This window comes from Muntiacus reevesi, chromosome 17, assembly GCF_963930625.1.
Source record: "Muntiacus reevesi chromosome 17, mMunRee1.1, whole genome shotgun sequence".
NCBI classification, from domain to species: Eukaryota; Metazoa; Chordata; class Mammalia; order Artiodactyla; family Cervidae; genus Muntiacus; species Muntiacus reevesi.
In genome coordinates, this window is record NC_089265.1 from 49,256,031 (window position 1) to 49,283,632 (window position 27,602).

The following is a 27,602-nucleotide window of genomic DNA, read 5'->3' on the forward strand; positions in this document are numbered from 1 at the left end:
ATACTCACTCTAATGAGCGTGTCAAGTCATTAACTACGCATGGGCTCCGTAGAATATTGTGTAGGGGGGTTAGAATTTACATAAATGACACTTGGCTATAAATACTGAGTTCTTATTTTTCCACTCTACCCCATGACTGAAGTGTTGCTCTCTCAGTGGATAATTTGTTGCTTCTAGTAGCTGTGTCAATACCATAGTGTGTATCCTCCACATTTCACCCATCCTTTTTCCTAGTGCTGGATGCCTAGCCCATTCCCATTCCCACAACCATAGTTAGGTGATGAATGGATGTGACAGTCCACCTTGTAATATCATGCCCTTCATCTGCCTCTAATTACCTGTCCTTCTTCTCTTAGGTAGAGGACAGTATCCACCAGCACTAAATCCTAGGTCATGAAAACATGAAGTGCCTCACTTTTTGTAAAGCAGCTTCTCATTTGGCTGTTCCAACAACTTTCTGAGAGGCAGAGGCACACATTTGTTTATTAGGTTTAAAAAAAAAAAAAAAAAGCTCAGTGGTAATTCCCAATGCTGTTTGATGGTTGTGAAAGGAAAAATTAAAGAACCTAAATTTAAAGTGGTATTTAATGCATTTTAATTAAAAAATAAACCTCTGCTCTGGAAAGATAAGCGACAGAGAGAGGGAAAGTTGACAAAATCAAGTAACCATGAAACTGAGAGATGCTTCCCAAGTGAGAAGTTGCTTTCTCAGAAAGCAAACAACACATTTTGAAAGTGTAGCTGTTTGAGGCATGGAAAACAAAAATGAAAAGGGAATAAAGTTTGGGTGACAAGAATGCCAAAATTTATACTGTTCTCAAGGACTGAGGGCCCAGCTAGACTGACATCCAGATAAGACCTCCTGCAAAGTGAAGCTGGAAATAGATTCTTACTGACTCAGAGAAAGAATGCCATCACTTGTGGAATCATTTTTTTTATTTCTGAATTATACAGAGAGGCTATATATATATATGAATATATATATATATATATAGTGTTGTTACATATTTTTATATTATCGATTCACACTATTTATGTAGAATTTATTTACTAAAACAAAGGTCTAATAGATACTTTATTCTGAGCAATTCAATACATGGTAGAAAAAAACCTTTAAACATATAAAAGATTCATTTGTGCACATCTAAATATTTCTAAGGGAGCAAACTACAGAGGCATTATGATTAGTTAGATGAAAGTTGCAAACTCAGTACCATAACTGAATACTTAAAACGAGACCTTAATAACACAAAGGCCTGGAGTAGTGACTTCCTCACATATGTCGGTATTATGTCTTAGAAGATAACCCCATAAAACATTGCATGGCTTCAACAGGAACTTCCGGGTTTTCTTCCACCCTCAGTTATTGCCCTCAGACAGACTTTCTTACTCCCTGACAATATCTTCTGTGCAGATTTTTGTTCTTTCTCTTAATCAAGGAGCTAAGTGAATAGCAGTTGACACTTTGGGAAAACAATACTTTTGCTCCAATGACCCCTTGGTTCCCTTAACAACATATCTACAGGAAAAGTGCAAACAGTTCCCAGAAGTCAGAACCAAAGCAAGAATGCTCAGAATGCCAAAGCTAGATAGCTAATGGTGTGAATGTTTACATCTGTCTACCTATTTGCTGAGGGGTTATTTTTTTCAGAATTCTTCTAGGCTTCTATTCACTTGGTTTGAATTTACATGGTGGCTTTTCTCTAGCACGTGCAATTAAAGTTTCTTCTTAAGATAATAAGATAGCAGGTGCCTAACTGTCAGAATGGTGATGCAGCCCACTGAACAGTCCAAACAAAACCGTTGATTGGGAAAGATGCTCATAATTTCCACACAGGAAGATAAAACTCCAAACACAATACCACCTGAGTAGCCTTCCATGAACAGGCTGGACAAGTTCAAAGAAAATGTAAACGCTAAGGCTGTTGTTGTGTCTGGCTGACTGTCACAAGAACCTTTTATGGACAGCGCTGTGTCCTCCAGTTCATACCTCTCAGCTGAACACTGAATTCCTTATTACTTCCTGTGGCTAAGGGGACCACATAATTCATCTTCCAAAAACTTTACTGAGCAAGAGAGAGCATTATTAATAATGATGCCAGGGCAACAGTGAACAAACTGGGTGAACAAACTGGGAAATCGGTCATTGCGCTTCTGTCCATGCTAAGTTCTGGGAAAGGCACAATTTGGGCTGCCAAAGGTGGAGGTGGGCTGTGGAAGAAGACATGCTCCAGGGTTTTTCTATCAGACAAGCCAGACGTTATGAGGGTAGAGACTCAGAAGAATGATCTAATAGGATACCAAGTTGAAAGGAATTGAGAAGGGGACAATAGTAACTATGGCTTATGGAGGAGAGAGAGCCGACCTGTGTGTATGACAGCATGTCTGGCAGGTGGGTACGGGATGGACATGAAGCAGATGAAGGCAGTGAAATTCAGAAACTTGTGCAAAGATGTCTACTTCAAAGCTCATGATACCCAGGGCTCGACATGTCCCCGAAAGCTCTCCTGGAGATAGTTATCACTCTCAGACTGTGATGGAACCCTGGTCTCCACTACAGTTTAATTTTGAAGAGTGTGTTAATAATATGTGATAGTGGAGTCTGTGAATAGTTTCCAGGGTAAGGACAGGACCTCAGCAACACCTCTGAACAACCAGAAGCCTTCTATGCAGGCTTCACTTTGGGTTGTGTAAACACAACCTGAGCCGTGTGTTCATGGCTGGGACTCCTTGCCTTTGTCAGCAGGCCATGAGTCTTACTGATTTGTGGATGCCAAAGGTTTCTTTTTTTAAGAGTAAATTAGTTGGCAGCCTAATTTGTGCATACTGTTAGAGAAACAAGCATCTGACTACAAATGGGAGGCCAAGGAAGGTCGCATGGGCTGGCGCAGGGCTCAGCACACGCTGTCTATAAAGAGCATCAATGTTTTAGGCTCCGTGGGCCACGTGGTCCGCGGCAGTTACTCCACTCCACTGCTGTAAGATGAAAGTAGTTGCAGAGAGTCTGTCAACAAATTCGTATGGCCATGTTTCAATAAGACGTTATTTATGGGGACTGAAATTTGATAGTTTTCTTATGTCGTGAAATAGTAAAAAAAAAAAATTTTCAACCCAAAGCATGAAAACCGTTCTTGAAGGCAATGTGGAAACAGGTGGGAGTGCTAGATTTACCAACCCCTCCCTCCTCTAGAGGACCACGGGTTCTAAACCATGCTGGCATTTTAAAAAACATATGAAGACTATAAAGAACTATTTTGCAAAGGATAGTACATACTCATATTTAATTTTAAGCCTGTGAGTGTGTTAAAGCAGATTATGTCTTATAATGCATGTGAGAGAGATTCAGATAACTCAGTGTTACCGAAGAATGAATTTCTGAGGGGTTGCCTTCCATAATATCCTTAGTACTTAAAGTGTGACATCTTGAACTAAGTTCATGGCTTGAATGAAAGACAGCTACCAGAATTGTAAACATTGATCCTTAAGTTTCCCAGTTTGGAGGTCTTCAACATTCACTGAAGAAATGATTTTTTTTTTAAAGACCAAATTCCCAGAAAACACAATGCCCAGTTTGATAACTACAGTGAAACTGGTGTGAGTTAGGAAACCTGGCTTCCTTTGGAGATGTTAGAATCAATGTGGACAAGAAGCAAGTGGGCGCTTAACTGACGTGGTGTCGCACCTGTGCCTACGATATGGCCATCTTAAGCAAGCTTAGGATTGGAAAGGTGGCGTTTACGTGGGGCCAACTTTCCTAGGGACTGCTGAGTCCTGTGTATTTTAAACTTGACGTGATCACCAAGGAGAAATCCACTCACAATGAACAGTGGACCGAAGTTACCTCAGTGGTCAACAGCAGTCAACAAAGAGACGAAAATACCGCTGTACCAAGGCTTCATGAAATATTGAAATGGAAGGTCCTACTTTCTTGCAAAGGTCCAACTAAAATCTTTGAGGCACATAATTGGCAACATAGGAAAATACACACAATTCCATAAAACATGTTAAGAGTGAACAGATTCTCTCACTGTTTTTCCCCTTAGAAATTTAGAAGGGCAGCAGGTAGTGCAAAGCGGAAACAAAGTCCCATCAGAGCTGTCTCTTCCGGTGGGTACCATGTCAGCAGAACCACGAGGCGGAAGAGCGGCCCCTTCGTCCAGATGTGGCCAGCTAGGGCTTTTCTTTCAGCTTCAGATTAATACTTTGAAAAGAAAGGAAGGAAAAAAAAATGAGCAACATGAAAAACTGACTAAGAAACAGTAATGATTCAGGGAGCCTGTGCTTGTGGCTGCTTTTCCTGAGGACTTATTAAAAATAATTCATGCACGTTTCTTATACTAGACCAATCTGGTGAAAATACAGTCTTCCCCAAGTTGCCAAGGCTTTCTCTAAAAGATGTAGTCTGTTTATTTTTGCCAAACTGTTCCTAGAAGCATTTTACACCTTTCAAAATGATCTAGAGGGCAAAAGACTCTTGTGTAAGCTCATTTTTAAATGGATTAAGGAATATTATTGCATTTTGGAAATCCACCTTTCCTTTTTTTGTAAATGACTGTTTCTTGAGAGGCAGATAAATGATCTGCCTGATATAAGGACTATCTGACAAGTGCTAAATTATGACAGTGGTAAACAATAAAACAATGGCAAAAAACTCTCCAGTATTTTTTTTTCCAGGACTTTCCTGGTGGTCCACTTCCAATGCAGGCGGCCAGGGTTCAATCTCTGGTCAGAGAACTAGATTCCACATGCTGCAACTAGGACCTGGTACAGTCAAGTAAATAAAGAAAAAAATCAAAGACAAAAGACTGGATACACTGAAAAGACATATAATACATTTTTTCTCATTATAAAAGGAGCACATGTGTATTTTTTTATTTCTGAAAATTACAGAAAACGATGAAGAAACATAAAATTTTAAAGTTACCTGGGCCATCATCCAAGTAAAACCACTGTTGACAGTTTTTCATGCATAGCACCTTTGATGCTTCCTCCTAGATAGTGTGTCTTGGAGTTTTAAAAATTGCATGTTAAATTCATCAAAAGTACATTTCTAACGTGAAGTTATAAACTTGCTACTATATGTATGACCCTGGAAACATGAGGCTAACTGAAAGAAGCCAGTCCTAAAGCTCATGTGACTGCATTCATAGGAAAGGCCCAGACGAGGCAGATATAGTCAGGAAGTAGGCTGGTGATGGTCAGGGATTTGGGGTGGGGGAAGTGGGGGTGACGGAGTAATTTAGAGGTGAGAAAAATGTTCTAAAATTGATTATGATGTTGCTTGCACAACTCAGTGATACTGTTGAGCCATTGAACTGTGTAGTTTAAATGAGTAAATTTTATCTCAATAAAGCTGTTTTTAAAAAGCACAACTCAAAATCACATTGAGGTACTACCTCACACCCATGAACATGGCTATGATCTAAAAAAACGGGAAAAAAGTGCAGACGAAGATGCTGAGAAAAGGCAATCCTTGTGTACCATTGTTAGGAATGTAAATTAGTGCATCTGTTAAGGGAAATAGTATGGAGGTTCCTCAAAAAATTAAAAATAGAACTCCCATATAACCCAGGAATTCCACTTCTCGATATATATTCAAAGTAACTGAAAACGGGGACTTGAACAGATATTTTTACACCCATGTTCATAACAGCAGTGTTCACAAAAGCTAGAAGGAGGAAGCCACCTAAGTGTCCATTGATGGATGAATGGATAGCAAAATTTGGTGTATACCTGTAATGATAGGTTGTCATTTCCTTCTCCAGGATAATGAATATTATTCAGCCTTTAAAAGGAGGGAAACTAACAGTTGTTAGAACATAGATGAACCTTGAGGACATTATGGCAAGTGAAATAAGCCAGCTGTAAAAAGACAAATATCATGCGATTCCACTAGAGCAAATTTATAGAGACAGACAGTAGAAGGGGTGGTGTGCAGTGGGGTGGGAGTTGTGATTTAATGGGAACAGAGTTTTAGTTTCGCAAGACCGAAAAGTTCTGGAGATTGGGTGCCCAACATGAATGTACTTAATATTACTGACTTGTACACTTGAAAATGGTTAAGATAGTACATTTTGTGTTAGCTGTATTTTATCATAATTTAGAAAAAAAAAAAAAAAACTAATAAGCCAAGTGCAAGCATTACCCTGGGCCACCCATCCCTCCCTACAGGTAGAGGCCACCTTGCTCCTGAATCATCTGTCATTTCCATGACAGCACGCGCTGGGTTCTGCGTGCTTCTGAAGAGTGTGTGTGACATGTCCCTGGGTGTGAGGGACCTGCTTTCCCCCCCAGGGTACATGTTGGGGACTCGTTGGCTGTGACTCCACTGTTTTCACTCTCACCCTCCAACATTTTCTAAAGCCAAAGGATTTGCCTGAAAAGGGCGCGGCTACCTTAATGAGATGGATTCTTATAACCTGAGAAAAACTTGTTTTAAAGAATGTCTCCTGAGTTTGGTGACCAAAAGAAATGTTTTCTCTGTCTGAGAGTCTATTTCTATTTTGTATTTAAGTTCATTTGTATCATTTTTTTTAGACTCTGTATATAAGTGATATCATACGGTATTTGTCTGACTTAGTATGATAATCTCTAGGTCAAGTGAAAAGAATCTGAATCTACACACACACACACACACACACACACACACACACACACTGAATCACTGCTATACACCTGACACTGACACAACTTTGTAAATCAACTATTCTTCAATTTAAAAAAAAAAAGATCAAAAAAAGGAAAGAGAATGTCTGTTGAGTTTCCAAATATCTAGGGAATAAGCCTAAAATGTCTTTGGGCCTCGTATCTTTCTTCTACCTCTTGTGAACGTATCACAGTTTTCTGACACCTACCAGAGAAACTGACTACAGCCAGTGAACACACAGAGGAGGAAACGAAAGAAAAATGTTCTGTTTGAATTGGGCAATTTGGGAAGTATGTGCGGATTTCGCTTAGATCTGCCCTTCCTCTCTCTGGAGGGAGGGAGGCCTTACGTTTATATGTTGCAGAGGTTACTGTGCTTTACTTGTGGAATCTGCAGCAAATGAGCCCTGTTCATTCTCGTAGTTCTGCAAATAAAGCTAACCCATCCAGGGTACAGCAGTAAGATATACTCCTTTGAGATACCCTCAGCAATTCTACCAGGCTACCTGTCTTTTCCAAGTCTCCATTTCTATATCTGTAAAATAGAACAGCTTGCTAAGGATTAGTCTAAAGTGTTTTCAATTGTACATAATGAACATACAGTACATGTCTATTATAAGTAGCAGTAATATCAGTTCAGCAGTAGAGTAAGTAATAGTAGCAGTTCAGTGTCTCTCTGAAATGAGAAAACCATATCTCACTGCTTAATTACTCTACTTGGAATAATCTTCTGTCCTTTGGGAGTTTTCAAACCCAGCCATTCTGACTATCAGGAGAGGCCAGGTTGTCATGGATATTAATCTCTTTTTTATGCCCTCAAGGATCTGACTTGTTTCCTTATCAACAGGGTTTTTACCATGAAGGTGTCTGTCTTCTTTTTATCCGCTCTGACCCCTCGATATTTTTCTAATATGCTTTTCCAAAAAAACAGGTCCTTCTTGTTTTTGCTTTAAAAATGTATTTCCCAGCTACAGTTATTCCCGAAATAATATATTAAGTTTGACTGGTGATTGGCATTTTATTGCTATTTACATGATAGTGGCTCAGTTTCTTTCATAGACCAAGAGAATATGTATTAAGTCTACTGTCTAAAAAGTAGAATCTGGGTCAAAATACTTGAAATCATCTTGAAAAGTTTAAAGTATACATGGTCACTTTGTTTCACCATCAAGGCACCTGATAAAAATCTGAAAATAACAGACCATTTTGAAACACTTCATTTTTCATCCTGACTTTCTTGTAAGCCTTTTAGGGTTTAATTTATCCCTTCAGTTTTTGGTATACAGACGCTGAGAGACTGAAATTTAATAATTGAGTTTATGGAAAGAGCAAGAAGATAGTCAAAAGTGGATGATTTTTAAGTAAATTCAGGAAACCACCTGAAGATTACAAGATAGCAGTGGTCTTGTGGAGCTAATGAAGCTATGGACGATGCTGTTAATTTAAGTCTACCCACATAGAACCACTTCTGGACCATGTACACTTTTTATGTAAGAATATAAAAAGTCATGTTGCAAGTTTTAGGAGATGAATGAAAAAAGTAAAATCCAAACCTGAGTGTGAAGGAGACAAACATTTGGATTACTTTTCAAAATAGTATGCTTTTTGGAAAAAACTTACTTTTAATCAGAATTCAAACATGAAAGGAGCATTCCTCAGAGGGCAGATGGGCTTCACTTTCTATAATCTAATTTTCCAGTGAGACATAGTAACTTTCTGATAATTTTCTGTAGGCTATTTTTGGCTCCTAATATGTGTTAAATGAGGGGTTTTTTTTTTTTGTTCTTTGTTTTTTACAAAGTATCTGACAACATTGTTTAATGATAAACCTGTTTTCTATAGGAAGAGTGGGAGATAGACTTAACCTTGCCTTCTCTCTCTGAGGAAATGAGAGGCCATGACAGCATCGGCACAGAGTACATCTTATTCTTGGCCAAATTGAGCTCCTTGGAAGAGTCTTCGCCCATTTTTCATCTTATCCATTTAATACTAGCTATAGAAGATGTAAAATGCTTCCACTCAGAAACTAGAAGGTAAATGAAGCCTCTTAGTCTGATAAATAAAGCCAGAAATCCAGGGCAGGAAGTCAGCAAAAAAAAAAAATCTTGGCCACTGTGGCCCTCATCCCAGATCTCATCCTCCACACTGTGATCATGTGCCTGGTAAGAAAGAACTTGAGAGGGCTGATGAAAGGGGAAGCAGGGAGACTAATATTTTCTAAGAAATGGCAAGTAACATTAACAATTTGCAGCATGTCCCCCCCCCCCCGCCGCCCCAGCCCCGGAATGAAGCCCAACCAGAGGCGGTGTTTTGCCTCTTCCCAACCCAGACAGCCTCATATACAGATGGGGAGCAAAACAGACGAGGCAGGCAGAGGAGTGGGTAAGCCCGCAGATGTAGCAGCTGTAGGTTAGTGAGGGACCTTCTGTCCACGCAGCTCGTTAGCTGTAGGCGCAGGACTCTGCTCTAGGGGGCGCTGCTTTGCTGAGAGAGGGATGATTTGCAAAAAAAAAAAAAAAGAAAAAAAAAATTTTTTTTTTTTAGATGGACTATGGTATTTTTGTTTTGTGGAATTTTCACATGGCAGTTTGCTCGAAGCAATTGCTGTCTTCATCTCAAAAAGGTGGGACCAGTAAAACCTTCAGAAAAGTAGCTGTGCTATTTCAAAGGTCTCCTTTACGGCTTTTGTTCTTTGTCAGTAAAGACCTTCCCTTGAGTTTTTGTGCATAAACTTCCTTATAAGGTCACCATGGCAACTCAAGAGCCAGTGCACCGGGATTTTCCAGTTTCCCTTCAGACCTCCTCCAGGGAAAAGGAGGTCACAGGAGAACAAAAGGTGACAATAGCAGATATATTTAAATAGGGATTTTTGCCCCTCCTTCTGGATTCCAGTGAAGGAGGACAATGTTAAATTCTCCACAGCTCACACCCAATTAAGAGCCCCTGATTGGATGGGCAAGTTCTGAGAACATGATGGTGACCGCAGCTTATTCCCTGGAACTGACGGGACAGCAGTGAACTCTTTTGATTTAGGTGTAAATTATGTCCTCCCTGGTTAGATCAGAGGTTGAACACCCATTCCAGCATCAAAGCCACCTGTCTCTGATTTTAAAACCACAACCACTGGATCTGGAACTGCATTGCAAAGGCTCCAGGCCCAGCTCCAGGCCATTCTTCGAGCTGAACAACACTGGATTGGTCAGCTTCTCTCTCTCTGGTTCCCCTTCCTTATCTGTACAGTGGACCTCGGTGGCTTATTCTGAGGATAAAAATGAGATAGGGTGGGTGCAGCTTTTTACTCAGAACTTGGCACATGGTAAACACATGCTCAATTTTTATTTCTCATAGGATGAGACTAGGTGGACAAAATCATTTCTTAAGTTCCATCCGGGCTCAGCTTTCTCTTGAATTTTCTAAATAAGGATGTTTTCTCTTCCACCCACCAAAATAATAATTTCAAATGGAAGTCCCTACTTTCACTAATTAAAATATGGATGATGTAATTCAGAAAACAGTTGGATTCTTCTTGCCCAAATGCTTTTACATCTGGCTCTCATATTCATTTTCTCCTCATTTTGTGGCTGGAAAAAATAGAACACCAAGTAAAGACTTGGGTTTTCCTTAAGACATCTAATGGTGATGATGAATGAGATGGTGTTAAGCTGACACATTTCTCTTTAAGTTTCTAATTTCAGGCATAGAGAATGTGAAAGCTGAACATCTAAACGGTGTTTACCCAGTCCTCAATGTATTTTTGTCTTTCAGAGCCCAGCCATACAATACAATGAATAACCACATAATTGTTATTGATGGTGAATTCTTACTCCTTTTCCATAGAAGACATTTCTGGATCATTGTAAAGGCAGCTAGTTCTGAGTGCAAGGGGAAAAAAAAGGAAGCAGTAAACATTCTCTATTGTTACCACTTTATAAACAGGACAGATCTGAACTTTTTAAACTGGTTAGACAACAGAGGATAAGATGGTTGGATGGCATCACCAACTCGATGGACTTGAGTGTGAGCAAGTTCCGGGAGTTGGTGATGGACAGGGAAGCCTGGCGTGCTGCAGTCCATGGGGTCACAAAGAGTCAGACATGACTGAGTGACAGAACTGAATTGAAACTGATTAGTGTGGTCCCATTGCTACCATTGAACACATCTAATCTACACCTAAACAGACGATGAGACGAAGCTCTGATTCTTTTACCATCAGTTTTGAAATACAGTAATTGCTCCTGATTCAGAAACATAAAAGGAAGATTGAAAACTCCCAAGACCTCCATGTCTCATCCATCCTTGTTATTTTCTTCCTGACTTTTAAATCTATCATGTTTGGTGAACAGCATATTACAAAATTTTTATTTGTAACCCACATAATATAATATTTTATGCACAAAGAACAATGCCTCTAATTTTATTCATATATGAACCCAGTTAACTTTCAGTTTTCACAACAATGAAGATTTTCCAAGACACTAAAAGGGAAAACACCAGTATCGGCTTTCCTTTATTGTCACAAAAAATACCTCGCAGCTCAGCTGTGTTCAGGTCAAACAAGCCAGCCCTGACATTAACTGAAACTGATCATGTCCAGAAAGAAACATGTAACCATAAAAGAAGGAGAGTTTTATTACTGTGTACGAACATGTTTATGCTTATTTGTGTAATATTAAGCTGCTTTTGATATTCTGTGTGATTCCTCTGTTAGCAAATTTCAAATGTGCTTTATATTAATTTCCAATTAACACTTAACACTTCAACTTTTTCCTTTTCCCCCTCTGGTAAATATTTTATTTTCAGCAAACACACACTATTTTAAGAGATTCTGCACTTCCCTGGTGGCTCAGATGGTAAAGAATTCGCCTGTAATGCGGGAGACCTGAGTTTGATCCCTGGGTTTGGAAGATCCCCTGGAGGAGGGATGGCAACGCACTCCAGTATTCTTGCCTGGAGAATCCCCATGGACAGAGGAGCCTGGCGGGCTGCAGTCCATGGGGTCGCAAAGAACTGGACAAGACTGAGCGACTAAGCGCAGGACAGCGTCGCGCTCCTTCTTACATGTGAGAGCTCCTTCTGTAATGTGATAATTTCACAAGCAAAGGTTTCTGTCTACACATAAGAGGTGTGGTTATTAACACCAGGTATTTTGTTGCAAATGGCAGAAGGCTAGCTCCTTGAGAAAGTCAGAAGGCTTTCCCCCCTCACTCCCTACCCTTCTCGCTGGTGGTGGTATTTTTATAGAAGATGCTTGGCAACTCTAGTGAACAGGGACAGTCAGGCAAGCGTTGGCAGTGTGCTAGAAAAACCTAGTAAAGCTGAAATGGAATCAAGAAGGGGCAGGCAGTCTTCCAAACCTAGCGTTTCTGCTTTTTAACTTTGCATAATCCTTCCAAAGCAAAGAGCAATTTAGGGTTCATGTACTACTGTCACTCTGAAGGCAACAGATAGATTCCTCACCATCTGCAAAATAAGAATGACTCTCTATGTACAATTTATCCTTTTTAAAATATTTTCTTTCCTGTTCAGAACTTAAGGTTTAAGGAAAAAATAAGACTGGCTGAGGGAATCTCCTTCTGATAAAGTCAGTTAGAGGTGAAGGTGGTTTATGTGTGTATACGGGGAGAGGGTGAATGTTTAAAAACACTAATAGGACTAAAGCCAAACACTGAACAGATAGGCTTTGCTCCCTGACAGGGGATATGTTGCTTCTGTTAGAAACAGCCTGAAGCTTTCTAGTTAAGGTCATGTGGAAAGTCAGGGGGCCTCTGTTCATAAAAGGAACCTGTAACCATAGATCGGCAGTGATTATGTTTTCTGAACTGCAAGACATCATCTACAGTCTGTCCAAGGATTGGGGGACCACTTCAGAGGCCCAGAGGTAGTTGAGAAGATATAGTTAGCATGCGGAAATGGTAGGATTCTGTGGGATTTCGATCATCTGTGGAGTCAACAGTAAAATTCTTTCTCCTTCCACATTTTCGGTTCCTCCTAGCTATAATGTCACCATCAGAAGAAGTAAAATGAATGGAGAATTCAGACAGATGGCTTACTCATTGAATTCAAAGCAAGAGCATAGACTTCTGAGGACAAATCTGATTATTTTTATTCAACCATTTGCTTTAAGGCAGTGATTCTCCAAGCCAAGTCCTGAGACTGGCAGTACTGGCATTACTGCGAACTTGTTAGCAATACAGATTCTCAGGCCTGCTGATCAGAAGCTTTGGGGGTGAGGCCCAGGACACTGTAGGTGATTCTGATGTGCTAAGTTAAGTTTGAGAAGCACTGTGCCTCAGCAGTGATCTTAGTCTTATGCACATTCACCAATTGATGAAGCAGAAATTTATTGAGCGTCGACTATGTACTAGGCATGAGCTTGCTGCTTCCTTTAGGAAGGCGATCAAGACATCTCAGGACCAGCCAAGATCATTTAGATCTTTGGGGAGAGGGTCTGCGGAGGTAGATAAGTGAACAAATGAAGAATTTGAGAGAAAAAAGAAAGCTACACAACTAAGCCAAAAGTGATAAATGTTCTCTTATGGTAGTTAAGCAGGAAGAGTAGAAATATAGAGGGAAAGTATCTATTGAAGGAGGCGAGATTTTAGGGTAGTAATGAGAGCACATGACTATGACTCCATAGTGGGTTTGGCTGGAAAATTATTGACGTTCCCTCTCCCTATATTTTTGTCTTGAAAACAGCTTCTTAATTTAATAAATCTGTTATCCTAAAAAAAAAAAAGAAAATTTGAAAGGGAAACTAATTGCTCACTCTCTCTGTGGGGAATCTCATGACAGTGCAATTTGAGCACAGATAAATGCTAACAGGGTACACTCTACCAGAATACAGTCTAGGCACATTTAACAGTAATCTACACGAATGCTAAGCTTTCTAAAGCAAAAACCTTTCCTTGAATTTTTAACCCAAAAGATCCATGCTATAAGGCAAATAATTCTACAGATTACCTGCTACAAAAATGTAGGGAAAAATATTTTAATGGATTGTTTTCATGACTAACTGGCATTTATACCTATATAAGAGAAACTTCACTAACTTAGATCTTACTTATTCAGAATTTGTAACTCTTTAGACATTGTCCAGGATTTCTGCTTTTGCAATATCTATTAAAATAGGAACAAGTTATAAAAGTTAACAGTGTAAGCAACTTTTGCAATGGAGAAGCTTGATGCAGCGAATATTCTTGTTTATATTTAACAGTGTCAGAAAAATTATTTGTGAACTAGAAATAAAATTACTGGATGTTCTTTAGAAGTACTGTTGAGTTGACTTCCTATTGATCTTACAGCTCTGTAGAGGCAGATATTAACTTGATTTTTACTGAGCAGAGATGCAACAGTTTCTGTCCAGTGGAAAAGACCACCCTGAGGTATAGCTTATTGCCCTGTTGAACATTAATCAGTTTTGTATGTAAACCAACATTTTTATCCTAATGTTCCTTTATAAATTGCTTATAGATATCTAGCTTTTCGAATACTCTTTTCAACTGGTTTTAACAGCTTACTGGTTCCTTGATTAAATAATTAGTTGAATAAAATCACTGGCATGTATTCATTTTATATTTGCATTAAAGTTATGATTTTGCTTTTTGAAAACTATAATAATAGTGAGCAATATTTTTTGTACTCATGCGAATAAGTCAGAAGCCGTTAGTTAAGCTATATTTCCCAGTCACTGAATAAGAAGTTTTTAAAAAAAATCTTGGAAATTCAGGAATTTGGTTCTACAGAAGTATTTCAAGTTGCTACCATTTTTCTGCATTTGTATGAGTTAGTGAGGTTTTATTGCCTCAGTGTATGCAAGTGATCATCTGGCTGTTACACTATTCATGGCACTGCCTCTGATGTGTTTCTTTCGCTGTGGTGCCAAAAATTGCATATATATATATTTTTTAATGTTTAACGGTAACAAGGTAACCACGATCATTAGGGGGACAAACAGACTGTAGTAGAAATAAGAGAAATTACGTCTATCATGGAACAAAGGAAACGTTTAAGACAGCACTATTATCAGGATGCAAAAATAAACCACCAGGCATGCAGGTTCTCCCAACTCATTCCTGAAATGCAAGCCAACATCACTGCCAGCTGCTGAATGGAAACCAAGTCTTACTTAGCTGCTTCAGATGCTTCCCTCAGATCTTCATCCAGTCTGCATGAGCAAAAATTATCAGTGTAGAAAAGAAACAAGAAGCAAGCAGAGCGTGAGAGAGTCACAAAAAAAGAAGTCAAAGCAGAGCCAAACGAAAGTGGAGCGTATGTGCTTTTAAAAACCAACCTTTGGAGCGCTAAGACACATGCCTTCAATTACATCTGGTGTTCTAGGAACTCCCAAGACACTGTTTATGTACGTTTCCTTTGCAAAGTCCTTCATAAAGGGAGATACAAAACTTGCAAGGAGACTGGAAGCATGCTGGCTGAAATAAAGCTGAAAACAGCCACAGCAGTTGTCAGGGCTAGTTAAAATTAGCTTGCAGCCTGGGCCAAGTCTGGGATGTATCTGGTTTAGTAGGTTTCAGTTGCAAATTAGGTTGACCTCAACGGCTTTAGACACACGACAAAGACTGGAAATAATATACTACAAGGGACTGATACCAGGACCTCTTCCTCCGGTAGCCTGTTGAGGTCACCCACAAGTAAGACACTGGTGTACACACACATGAAGGACCCAGCGTGAACTGCAGATCAGGAGATGGTTACCTCACACTTCTCTTATAAGCTCTCTCTTCATCGTACCTTACAGGATAAAAAAAACGAATGCAGTGAGGAAAACGAGTGGACAGATGGAAAAAATGACAGGACAGTCAACACGTGAGAGGAGAAGCCTACCCAAATCATAGTCAAATTGCCTTTGGGGAGGAATCCTATTTATATGCAATACGATTATTTCGAATTTATAGTTATATACAGCCGATCCTCAGGATTTGCAGATTGCATGTTCACAAATTCACCTACTTGCTAAACCATAGCTGCAACCTCCTAAGCAATACTTTGGCACTTTCACGGCCACTTGTGGACTTTTAACAGAGTGCCCAGACATTTCAGTCACCCGATGTGTGGGTTCCCAGCTGAAGGGGAAACCAGCGGGGCTCTGCCTTCTCGTCTCAGCTCTCAGGCTGCAAACAAATGGCCTTTTACAGTCCGGCATGCCATGTTTTTCTTATTTTTGTGCTTTTTTGCTGGTGATCTCTTTATTTAAGAATGTTCCCCAAACATTATGCTTAAGTATCATCTAGTATTCCCGAGCACAGGATGGCTGCGATGGGCCTTAGGGAGGAATGTGTGTGTTAGATAAGCTTTGTTCAGGCAACAAGTTACAGTGTTGTTGGCCCTGAGTTCAATGTTAGTGAACCAACAATACAGATCAAGTAAGGTATCTTGAAACAGAAATGGACCTAAAACAAGGCTGTATGTTAACTGGCAAATGAGAATGCTGGGACCAAGTACTCACAGAAACTTAGCCCCGTGTTCCCCCTGGAAACAATGGTTCAGTATGTTATTCAGATCTGTAAGAACATCACTGCCACAAATAACAAGAACTGACTGTAGTCAGTGATTATAAATCTGATTTCAGATTGGGCTCAATTTTCTTTCCTTTAAGCACTTTGATGCACTCTATCCCAGCTGAATATTGGCCTTGGGATTGGATGAGATCCTGCTCTTGTGTAATGGGAAAGAGTTATGGTTTGTTACCAGTTTGAAAATGGCATAATATGAAAATGAGGCAACAAGGGTCAGTTACAGAAATGAGAAAGGACAGCCAGAGGAGATGAATTACGAAAGACAGGACACATGGGGAGGATGTGCACGGTTGTAAGTTTCTTCCTCCAGAAGAAAATTTTTCCAAATGGAACCTTCCTTTGGAAGAAACTGTTCCCAGATAGAAAAGCTGACTTGTAGATGAATGAAAAGCACCTGGGGCAGGTTTAACTTCACAACCCAACTTCCCTGTGTGAACAGTGAGTCTCTGAAAGCAACACAATTACAATAAATACCATTCTGGATTGGCAGCTTTGTGCCAGGTGGATCCTCAGTGCTTTATGTTCATGGTTCTCATTCTGCTCTCAGGACCTTGCCATGAATTAATTGCTCCTTGTTTTCTCATTTTACAGATGCTGAGGCTGAGACTCGGAGAGTTCTAAATAGGATTCCTGAAGTGTCAGAGAGGCAAGGTGGGGAGAAGTTTCAAGTCTAATGCTGGTCCCCCAAAGCACATTCTCTTCTCTTGTTCCCAGTGCCACGCTGGGGGGGAGCATACTCACTTAGAAAGTGGCCAGTGCTCATTTCCACTTGAAGATGGAATATCCTTGCCATCTTTTGCATAATAGGAGGTGGGTGCTCTTGTACTGTTTTTGGAGATGGGGTGCCTTCTTTTTGAGGCAGCAGGCCAGAGTTGTGAGTTGTGCTAGTCTGGGGACTCTATGAAGCTAGTGAGGATTACATCCACCATCAGGAGTTTATGCACGCTCAGCTTGATTCAGCTAAGCCAACTGACAGTTCTCAACCCAATCTGTATCTTCTGTTCATACCTAATATTGGGATGGAGGAAAACCAAACTGCAGCTACTTCTGAGCTTTGACTCAGAAGGGTATGGGCATTTATTTAGATGGGTATTTTATTTATCTACATATACCCCTTATATTTATCTAAATATACCCATTATTTAGATGGGTATTTTACAGGAGGTAAAGAAATCTGCATGGGAATTTTGGTTCCAGGCTCACCTGGATTTAAATTCTAGTTCCATCTCTTCCTTGTTCCTGCTTCTACTTTGCATAAGTAAACATCCCCTTCCTAAGTGACATTTCTTATGTATAAACAGGGCGTTTACTGTAAGGATTAAATAAAGTATATAAATAGAGCACTTATACCCAGAACAGGAGACACACATTAAATGGGAATCTTTTCCTTCCAGTTCTGCCATTTTCAAGTGAGGGGACTCTTTTTTTGGAAGCCCAAATTGGGAGATCCATTCTGCTCTCCATCTTATGGAGGAAGATAGGGTATCCTTGACTGCTTTCTCTGAACTGATGGTTACCTTCCTCCCACTTCTAATCACACAGAAAGCCAGTAAATTAGACACAGTGAAAGGAAAACATGATCGACAGTAAACGATAGTTCTTTGCAACAATTAACCAGTTAGGAGGGTTCATTTTCCAGCATCACATTTTTAAGCCCCAGCTCCAAGCACTTGACTTTTTATTTTTACTATTTTTGCAGCATAATGCTACAACTTTAAGTATCCATGCTTTCTACCTACAGGCTTTACCAGGCACTGAGTAAGGAAGTCATTCCTGACTCCACCACCCACCACTCTGCTTTACCTTTCACCTGGAGGCAACCATGAAGAAAAAGGACTTAGAAGAAATCAGAGAAAGGGGTAACTTTTTTCTCTTTTCCTTGGGTCAAGCAGATAAATTACTTTATATAAGGCAATGTAGAAATCCAGGCTATGTACAAAATCTACCTTTTATGTGGCATGCAAGACAGAGGTAATAAATACACTGATTAGTGTTAAATTTATGCTTTCCCCAAAATGGTTGTAAATTCAAGGTGAAAGTGAGCAAATCTCAATAACACCATAGAAGATCATGTGAAAGTAGATCTGCAAGAACAGAACAGTTATCTCTAGGTTATAAGAAAAGAAATATATTTATTGGAGAATATTTATTATTTGTTTTAAATGTAAAACAAAAGATAAGCCATTTCCCCATATTCCAGGAGTGAGTTATTTTCTCATCTCCTTCTCCAGACATGCAATATTTCTTACCAAATCTTCAGAACCATCAGGACTTACTTGATGATGCTCTCTGGAATATGGATGCAATCCATTGGGATCAGTCCACTGAGTTCTGATAAACTACTGACATATTTAATTTTACTGCTGAATTTGGAGCTTGAAAAAAAGAAAAGAAAAAAGATTTCAGTCACTCTTCCATCCCTCAGACTTCTGCCTCTTCTTGAAAATCCTTATCACCTTGCCCCCAGCACTCTTACTTAGAAGAATAGCTATATTACTTGAGTAGTTACTATGTGCCAGACTCTGTTCTAATTGGTTAATACATATTAACTCTTGGGACTTTCCTGGTGGTTCAGATGGTAAAGAATCTGCCTGCAATTCAGGAAACCCTGGTTAGTTCACTGAATTGGGAAGATCCCCTGGAGAAGGGAATGGCTACCCACTCCAGTATTCTTGCCTGGAGAATCAAATGGACAGAGGAGCCTGGCAGGCTACAGTCCATGGGGTCACAAAGATTCATACACAGCTGAGCGACTGACACACAGACATAATAACTCATTTTCTGTGCTAGCCTAATGAGGTAGGTACTATCTCTTTTTAAAGACAAGGAAATTTAGACATAGGGAATTAAGTGTTTGCCCAGATTTCACTTTCAGTCAGTGGCAGAAGGTGCCACTTATCTGTAATGATTGGCTGTTTTATAAGAAGGTGACATTTTTGTATTACTAGTGTAGCAGCCAACTAATTCTAAAAATATATCATTCCACTTGAAAGGGAACTTGATCAGGCGTCCAACTCCCCTGAATGGTCTCTAATGAAAAGGCCTCCCCAGTCTACTGAGAAGATGCTGTCAAGGCCACTTCTGCATAATCCAGCTTTCACATTTTACCTGCAGTTTTGACTACGGGCTACTGGGTGTGGCTTGTGAACAACCTTCATTTTTGAACAGTCACTTCAAGTCCTGATAAGCCTTGGGTGAACACACACTACTAACGACATGCCACATTAGGCCACTTCCTTCCTCTGGCGTTTTTGAGCTAAATTCAGATTTTGATTTAAAAAATGGAGGGGGTAGAATAAGAAGGCAGAAGAAGTCAGGCCAGGAGGACACCTCCACACTGGAATGTACACTTCTCTAAGCAGCAAAGTGATTCAGTTTCTTATACTGAGATACGTATTTGTAACTGAATATGAAAAAGAATATTTTTTCTTCTTGGGGTATTGGTACCTGCTATTTCCTCTACCTGGCCAATCCTATTCTTCAAAACTCAGCTTGAGGATGCATTCTTCTAGAAAGCCTCTCTTGATGCAGACTCTCTTCACGCTTCACCGGTCACCTTAAAACTCACCCCCACTCTGAGTTATCACCCTCATCAGCCTCCCCTGTACCCTGTATTGCAGCTGCTTTCTCGTCTCCCTGTGTCAGCTGCCAGGCTGTGACCTCTTTGAGGAAAGCAATTGAGCTCTTTAATTTCTCAACCTGCAGCACCTAACCCAGTGCTTGACACAGACAGACAATTGCTTTAAAAAATGAACTTGAGGAGGGAGGGATGAATTAGAAGGATGGGATTAGCAGATAGTAACTACTCTATTAAAATAAACAGATAAATGACAAGGTCCTACTCTGCAACACAGGAACTATAGTCAGTATCCTGCAATAAACCATAATGGAAAAGAATATGAAAAAGAATATGTAACTGAAAAAAAATTATTTTTCGGATTTAGTTACAAATATGTATCTGAATATGAGAAACTGAATTACTTTTCTGTACACCAGAAATTAACACAACATTGTAAATTAATTATATTTCAGTTTAAAAATACATGAATTAAAAAAAAAAGAATTTGCTATATACCTCTATCATAGGTGTTACCCTTTAGCAGTGAAAAGACCTATAATACATTTTAGTGACCTCTCTTTTCAGGTCAAAAAATTTGTTACACTGATGTAGATTGATTCACAGAGGGATCTTTAAAGAGGGTTTTATATGATGAAACTGTAGAATATAATGTTTAAGTACTTGAAATATGTGTTCTTTAGAATTAGGTAGACACTGGGTTCAGAGCCTGAGTTTATCATTTCTTGGCTGTGTTACCGTAGACCTGGGGTTGGTAAACTATGGCCTGTCGGCCATAGCCAACTTGTTACTGGTTATTTACATCTTTGTGCCAAGACTGGTTTTGCAATTTTTTAAATGGTTGAAAAATGATCAAAATAAAACTATTTCATGACATGTAAAACATGTCAGAAAATTGAACTTCAGTGTTCATAAATCAAGTTTTATTGGAACATAGGGACACTTATTTACATATTATCTATGGCTTTTGTCCTACCATGGCAGAGCTAAGCAGTGGTGACTGAAACTCTATGACCCATAACACTTAAAATACTTAATATCTGATTCTTTACAGAATGGTTTGCTGGCTCCTGGTTTGAACAATTTATTTGACCTCATTGAACCTTAGAGTTTTTTTCCTACTATACAGAAATAGTAAGCAGTGCCTCCTTCAGAGCATCATCATTAGGATTAAATAAAATAATGCATGTAAGTACTCAATAAATGTAAACCATTATTATATGTAATTTACCACAACACTACTTGCTATAATTTAATTATTTTTGTCATAACTATTGGGGCTTCCCTTGTGGCTCAGCTGGTAAAGAATCCACCTGCGATGTTGGAGACCTGGGTTTGATCCCTGGGTTGGGAAGATCCCCAGAGAAGGGAATTATTATTATCTTGAAACTCCCTTCAATAAATGTTGAATTATAATTCTTTTTCATATTCCTGCCATAATAAATATTTACCAAGGAGAAATATATTTATTTTAAAATAGAGCTGAATTATGAAGCAAGCATCAGTGACTCAATATCAATTCTAATGTTTTTTTAACTCATTAAAAGTTTGTATAAGTTCTTCATTGTACATTTATTCCTGGTCTCTGTCAAAGCATTTTCTGCTAATCTTAAAATCAGTAGCTTTTTTTTTATATATATCTTAAAAGCTTGTATTATGCTTTAAAGTAATTTAAAGAGCTCTCCTGCCAGAGGAAAACTAGTTGAATCCTGCTACCCAGTTGTTGGACATAGCAGATGGGAATGCTAAATAAACATAAGTGAACACAGAACAAAAAAAAGAAGATTCTGGACGGCACAGAGCGCTCAATTTCTAATTAAAAAAAAAAATAGATATGAAACAAACAACGAAGGGTTACTGTATAGCACAGGGAACGCTAGTCCATATTTTGTAATAACCTATAATGGAAGATAATTTAAAAAGTAATTATGTGTATGTGTATAACCTTTCTGGGCACCTGAAACACGGTAAGCCAACTATACTTCAATAAAATATATATATATAGTAATAATAAAATATAAGAGATTTTAACCTTTAATCTTTTCTCCAGAAGTCAAGTGATCAGAATTTTTCTTACAGATTCATTAATAACACTGAGACAGAAACATTTCAGTTTATATAATTTGTACCCCGATATTAGGCAAGTTCTAGTCAGCCGATATATAGTTGATTCTCAATATTATATTAGTTTCAGGCTTACAACTTAGTGATTCATTATTTTTATAGACTATACTCCATTGAAGTTATTATAAAATGGTGCCTATTTTCCCTGTGCTGTACACTGTATCTTTGTAGCTTATTTATTTTTTACCTAGTAGTTTGTACCTCTTAATCCCATACCCCTATCTTGCCCCTTCTTCTTCTATTTTTTAAAGCTTTCTAGAAAATCTATATTGTCCCTTTCATTTAACTGTCTCAGTTTTGCTATGTAAGAGGCATATCTTACTTTTCTTTTCATCCCCAAAATGTAAGGTTATATAGCATCTAACACAAAATAGATGATGAACAAATATTTGCTGATTTGAAGTGAATTTAAACCAAGAAGCCTCATGGATGATCAAAACAAAGCTCTCAACCCACTTTAGGTGACCTACATGGTATTTGTTCAGAAGAAACAAAACAATTAAGGTCTGGCTTATGTTTCTGTCCTTGATGTGTCTTTAATTTCCATTGTCATGTTACTCCACCTCTTTGGTTCTTTACAAAATACCATATTTCTTTAATGTCTGTGAAAGTCACTGAGTCGTGTCTGACTTGTTGAGACCCCGTGGACTATACAGTCCATGGAGTTCTCCAGGCCAGAATATTGCAGTGGTAGCTGTTGCCTTCTTCAGGGGATCTTCCCAACTCAGGGATTGAACCCAGGTCTCCTGCATTGCAGGTAGATTCTTCACCAACTGAGCTATCAGGGAAGCCCTTATTTCTTTAATAGTACTATTTATTCCCTTTTGTCATATAGCATGGAAACCTCACTGTTTCATTTTCTATGTTTATAGCAAGCAATATAGCGGTCATGTTTTATAATTATAGGGGAAAAATAATCACTATGAAAATATACTCACTCTTAGAGTCTCTTGCTGGGCAGTCCAAAGTATATTTTCAGGAAAGACAGAGGCAAAACATATTATCCTAAATACTCTCTTGGTTTATGAATTTTTGTATAGAGGAACAATGAATTACATACTTTAAAAAACTAGTACTTTTACTGTAATAATGACTATACCTTATAAAAGGTCGTGTAACTGCAAGGATTGTTCTGATGAACCAAGATGGATGAACAATGATGAATGATTTTAAATTCTTCCTCAACCTATTTTGAAAAAGAAAAAAATTACTCATAACCTATTTTGAATGGGAATTAAAGTATGTGTGTGTATATATATATATTTATATAAATATTAGGGAGTTCTTATGTAAGTTAGGCAGGTATAGAATGCATTGATTAATACAAAGAATGCCTTTGAGATATAATTTGAAACTTGCATAATTCAAACCTCATTTTCCCACAGAAATAAATGTAAAATAGAATGGTCATACTCTTGGAGTGCATAAATCTATAATCCTCATGGCATATTTTTGTTTGACAATGCTATTCATTTTTGTCAGCATTATTTTTAGTATTTTGAAATGAATACCCTGTTCTACTGAGCCTGGGTTTCTTCCTCTGTATAATGAAAGCATGTGGTTATTTGGCCTTCAGATTAACATTTTGGATATCCTGGCATATTTTTCAGCATTAGCAATGCTACTGTATGTATGTTTGGATGATTAATGGATTTTAGTTACTATATCAGGGCACTCGCATGTTGCTTTGCAGGGAGCCACATCTGAGAGGAAGCCACACTATAGAAGACATCACCAATTTGTATGCTTATTATGACAGTTTTCCTGTAAGTGGCAACAATGTGTTTGGTTCTAATAAAACCAGTATGAATAGAAGTGATGTATCTTGAGGAAGGGGCACACACACGGCACCAAATGAGCTGGCATTAACAGTGAATGTTGAAATAAGGGCACATGGGTTGCCTAAGTCACAATAGATAAAGGGCAGCAAGGTGACATGATACCAGTGAAGAATCATGGACTTTGATTTATCAGCTCAAATTGCACCTCCATATGGCAATAGCATAAGCAGCATACTTTAAAATGCTTGTTGCCAAGTTTGAGATTAGTAACATTTAACAAAATCTGGGGAAGATTTGCTTTATTTAAAATTTGAGTGATACTTTGATTAATATTTTAAAATTTATTATCTCAAATCAGCATTAATTCAATGTTCCTAAATTGTGACTGCATTTTTGGTAAATTAAAAGGTCACTGGAGATGGGAGTTACTGAGGAAGTCAAAATAGTGATTAGCTAATGGAGCCCCACATACCGTCTGTCAATCATCTGGTAACATTTCTTCATCCAGCCTAGCCCTGGCATCTTCCGTCTTGGGGTTGCACCATTCAAGTACACAATCATATAGTCTTCAGCTACCATCAACTCTAAAGTACTTATTACATATCTGATCACAGGAAGGAAGAGAAGTGTTTTCAGATTCCACATGATAGAGTTCATCTTATTTCACCATAATTATATAATATTTAAATTATAGGGTGTATAACATTTAAGACTGGTTGCACATATTACCTCTTCATCTTGAAAAGAATGCCTAAGTTACCTAAGATGACTTCTCTGAGAGTATTACTCATTTATTTGCACAGTTATCTTTTCTTTTTTTTTTTTTTAATGCAGGTACACTGGAAAAATCTGTGGGTTAGAAACCCAACTTTCAAAAATATCAGCAATGTTATCATATACTAAAGGGCAAGTCAGATTAAATAAAGGCAGATATAAATGAAGTCAGGTTATTATCAGTTGACTAAGAACATGTTATCAGGGAAGCAAAATAACACTTCACCCCAAAAAAATGTTACAGAATTTTAAAATACGGGCCAAACTATGTTCATTTGTTTTCAGTGCATTCTACTGACAAAACAGCTCCTCTGAAGCTTTCAGTCTCTTGAGCAATTTTCCTTGCTACAGATTTTATTGACTTTTAGTCAAAGGCTTAGAATATTCTACATCATCTGTTTCCTTTTATTAAAGATGTTCTATCTGCCATTGCATCCCCACAGACATTAACTCAAAGCATTTTATTGTAAGCATCACTCACAGGAAAAGATTTTCCATGACATAGTGGTAGTCCGCCCGACTGCTGTCTGGCAGAAAACAGGCAGCAAACACAATGATGGCATTTAGGCCGTCCCCATAGTATCCTGGGGGACAAACAAAAAGACATTTGTAACCAACTGAAACTCTTAACACGATAATATTTAACCTAAAGGATAAATCTGGAAGCCTTGGCAAGTGCATGTATGTGGATGTATTAGATATATCTTTAAGTAACTATTATAAAGACTATATACTTCCATAAGCATATACACATATAATTATCTTGCCGTGGTTAAGATACAATACATAGTGTGAATGCATTTGCATATATAGGGCACCCATGTATTATGGATGATTATATGTATTGTACATAGTCATATAAGTGGGTTATAAATATTCAACTTAAAGGATGGTGAGGCAACACTTTTTGACTTAAGGGCTTCTAATTTATATAATAAAAAAGCTAATCTTTCTAACACTCTTTACTTTAATGGCTAAGGGAGAGGTTCTATTTGATCCTTTTTAGTTTGTCCTAGTTGTAGTAAACTCTGTGTTCCTTAAAAACTCATCTTTGAAACATGTGGCAGGTGTTGGTCAAGTCTCCACAAATTTGTCTATAGAATCTCACATGCCTTCCAGACTTAAAAATGGAAGCAATGCACTGTACTTTTATTTTTTAACATCTGTTTAAAAATATTTGTGATTGTATCATATAACATAGTTCTAGGCTTTAGAAACATTAGAGATTTCCTCAAAGCTTTGAGTAGGAGGACAGAACACACCCTCAAGCCTGATCAGAATTTGGCGTGTTTCATTTTTTCAGAACTCTAAATACCCCTCTGGTGATTACAAGGCAGTAAAATACTGGCTAGATATAGATTTGGATGGGCTTAACTCTCGAAAAGCAGTTTAATGAGATGTTTTCTACAAGGACAGAGAGTATGACTCTGCCACAAAAGAGGTGGGGGAAGAAAGTGATACCAACTAAAAATACATCAAATTATGGGTTTGTGTATATTACTAATTTGAGGCTGCTGCAGATAATGCTACATATCTTAGAAGATGTTACCTATGTAAGTGTATACCTGATGCAACATGTTTGCAAAACAGGACTGCAGTAGCTTCCCTCTGGATTTTTTGCTTTAGTGCCATCTTTTCCAATATGTAGGTATTTTGCCAACTTTTTAAAGAAGGTGGTATGAAGGGAAATGGCATAAGGAGACATATTTTCATACAAGAAGTGTTTGTTCCATCAACAATTTCATTTAGGAAGATTCATAACTGAACAGAAATCCACAAAGGATAGGGTGGCTTAATGACATTAATCCTAACTCCACTAAAATATGCAATTAAGCTCAGTGCAATGAAAAAGAGAGTTCATTAAAAGAGGAAATAGACATAACGAATCCATCTTAAATATAAGTACAAAATCATCCTTTTGGGAGACATCAAGAGAGGCTGAGACAAGATGGCAGAGTAGAAGGACTTGAGCTCATCTCCTCTCAATGAAAACACCAGAATCACAACTAACTGCTGAACAACCATCAACAAAAAAGACTCAATCCTATCTACCCCCCACCAAAAAGATATTCTATACCCAAAGACAAAGAAGAAGCCACAAGAGACAGTAGAAGGGACTCTTTCAAAATATAATCAAATTTCAGACCTCCTGGGTGTGTGAATCGCATACTAGAAAATAATTATATTGCAGAGGTTCTCCCACAGGAGTAAGAGGAGTGAGCCTCACATCAGACTCCCCAGCTTGGGGGCCTGGTATTGGGAGGAGGAGCCTTCAGAGCATTTGGCTTGGAAGGCCAGTGGCGTTCAGTACAGCAGTTCCACAGTACTAGGGGACACAGGGATTCCACTCTGGGAGACACACACGGTTTAATGTGCATTGGGGCCCAGGGCAAAGCACCTACCTACAGGTCTTGGAGGGTCTCCTGGGGAGGCATGGTTGGCAGTAGCTCATTGTGAGGTAAGGACACCGGTGGTGGACATCCCAGGGAATACCCATGGGTATGAGCTCTCCTGGAGGTCACCATTTTGGCACTGAGACCTGGGCCCACTCAGCAGCCTGCATGCTCAGGCCAAACAACCAACAGAGTGGAAACATAGCCCCTCCCACCAGCAGATAGTGAGCTAAAAATATACCCCTTAACACGGCCCTGCCCACCAGAGGGACAAAACCCAACTCCACCCACCAGTGGGCAGGCACCAGTCCCTCCCACCAGGGAAGCCTGCACCTGGACCAACCTCACCCACCAGGGGACAGACACTAGGACCAAGAAGAATTGCAATCTTGCATCTGGAAGAATACAGGCTTCCCTGGTGGCTCAGATGGAGGAATGGAGATGACCACACAGACAGACAAATATGCAGAGAAATAGCTTCCAAACAAAGGAACAAGATAAAACACCAGAACAACTAAGTGAAGTGGAGATAGGCAGTCTACCTGAAAAAGAATTCGAAGTAGTAATAGTAAAGATGATCCAAAATCTCAAAAAAAGAATGGAGGTACAGACAGACAGGATACAAGAAATGTTTGATAAAGACCTAGAAGCTTTAAAGAACAAACAGAGATGAACAATAAGTGAAATGAAAAATTCACTAGAAGGAATCAACAGCAGAGGAAATGAGGAGCAATGCATAAGTAAGCTGGAAGACAGAATGGTAGACATCACTGCC

The 27,602-nt window shown here is 38.8% G+C and overlaps 1 protein-coding gene across 6 annotated transcripts in view; it reads right to left on the minus strand.

The window, feature by feature from the left end:
* Window positions 1-1,042: 1,042 nt before the first annotated feature.
* PRUNE2 (prune homolog 2 with BCH domain) overlaps window positions 1,043-27,602 on the minus strand; it is a 281,565-nt gene continuing 255,005 nt past the window's right edge. The window contains exons 13-20 of one of the 6 annotated variants that reach the window (XM_065908121.1): window positions 24,916-25,018; window positions 24,133-24,264; window positions 22,979-23,065; window positions 18,455-18,553; window positions 15,358-15,393; window positions 14,771-14,809; window positions 10,470-10,517; window positions 1,043-4,201 (exon numbers count right to left, since the gene is read on the minus strand). In XM_065908121.1, the coding sequence (XP_065764193.1) occupies window positions 4,171-4,201; window positions 10,470-10,517; window positions 14,771-14,809; window positions 15,358-15,393; window positions 18,455-18,553; window positions 22,979-23,065; window positions 24,133-24,264; window positions 24,916-25,018 (575 nt within the window). In that variant the 3' untranslated portion in view covers window positions 1,043-4,170. Of the gene's footprint in view, window positions 4,202-4,244; window positions 5,005-10,469; window positions 10,518-10,544; window positions 13,368-14,770; window positions 14,810-15,357; window positions 15,394-18,454; window positions 18,554-22,978; window positions 23,066-24,132; window positions 24,265-24,915; window positions 25,019-27,602 lie in introns of those variants that run through there. The other 5 variants (XM_065908123.1, XM_065908124.1, XM_065908126.1 and 2 more) reach the window with 5 other exon arrangements.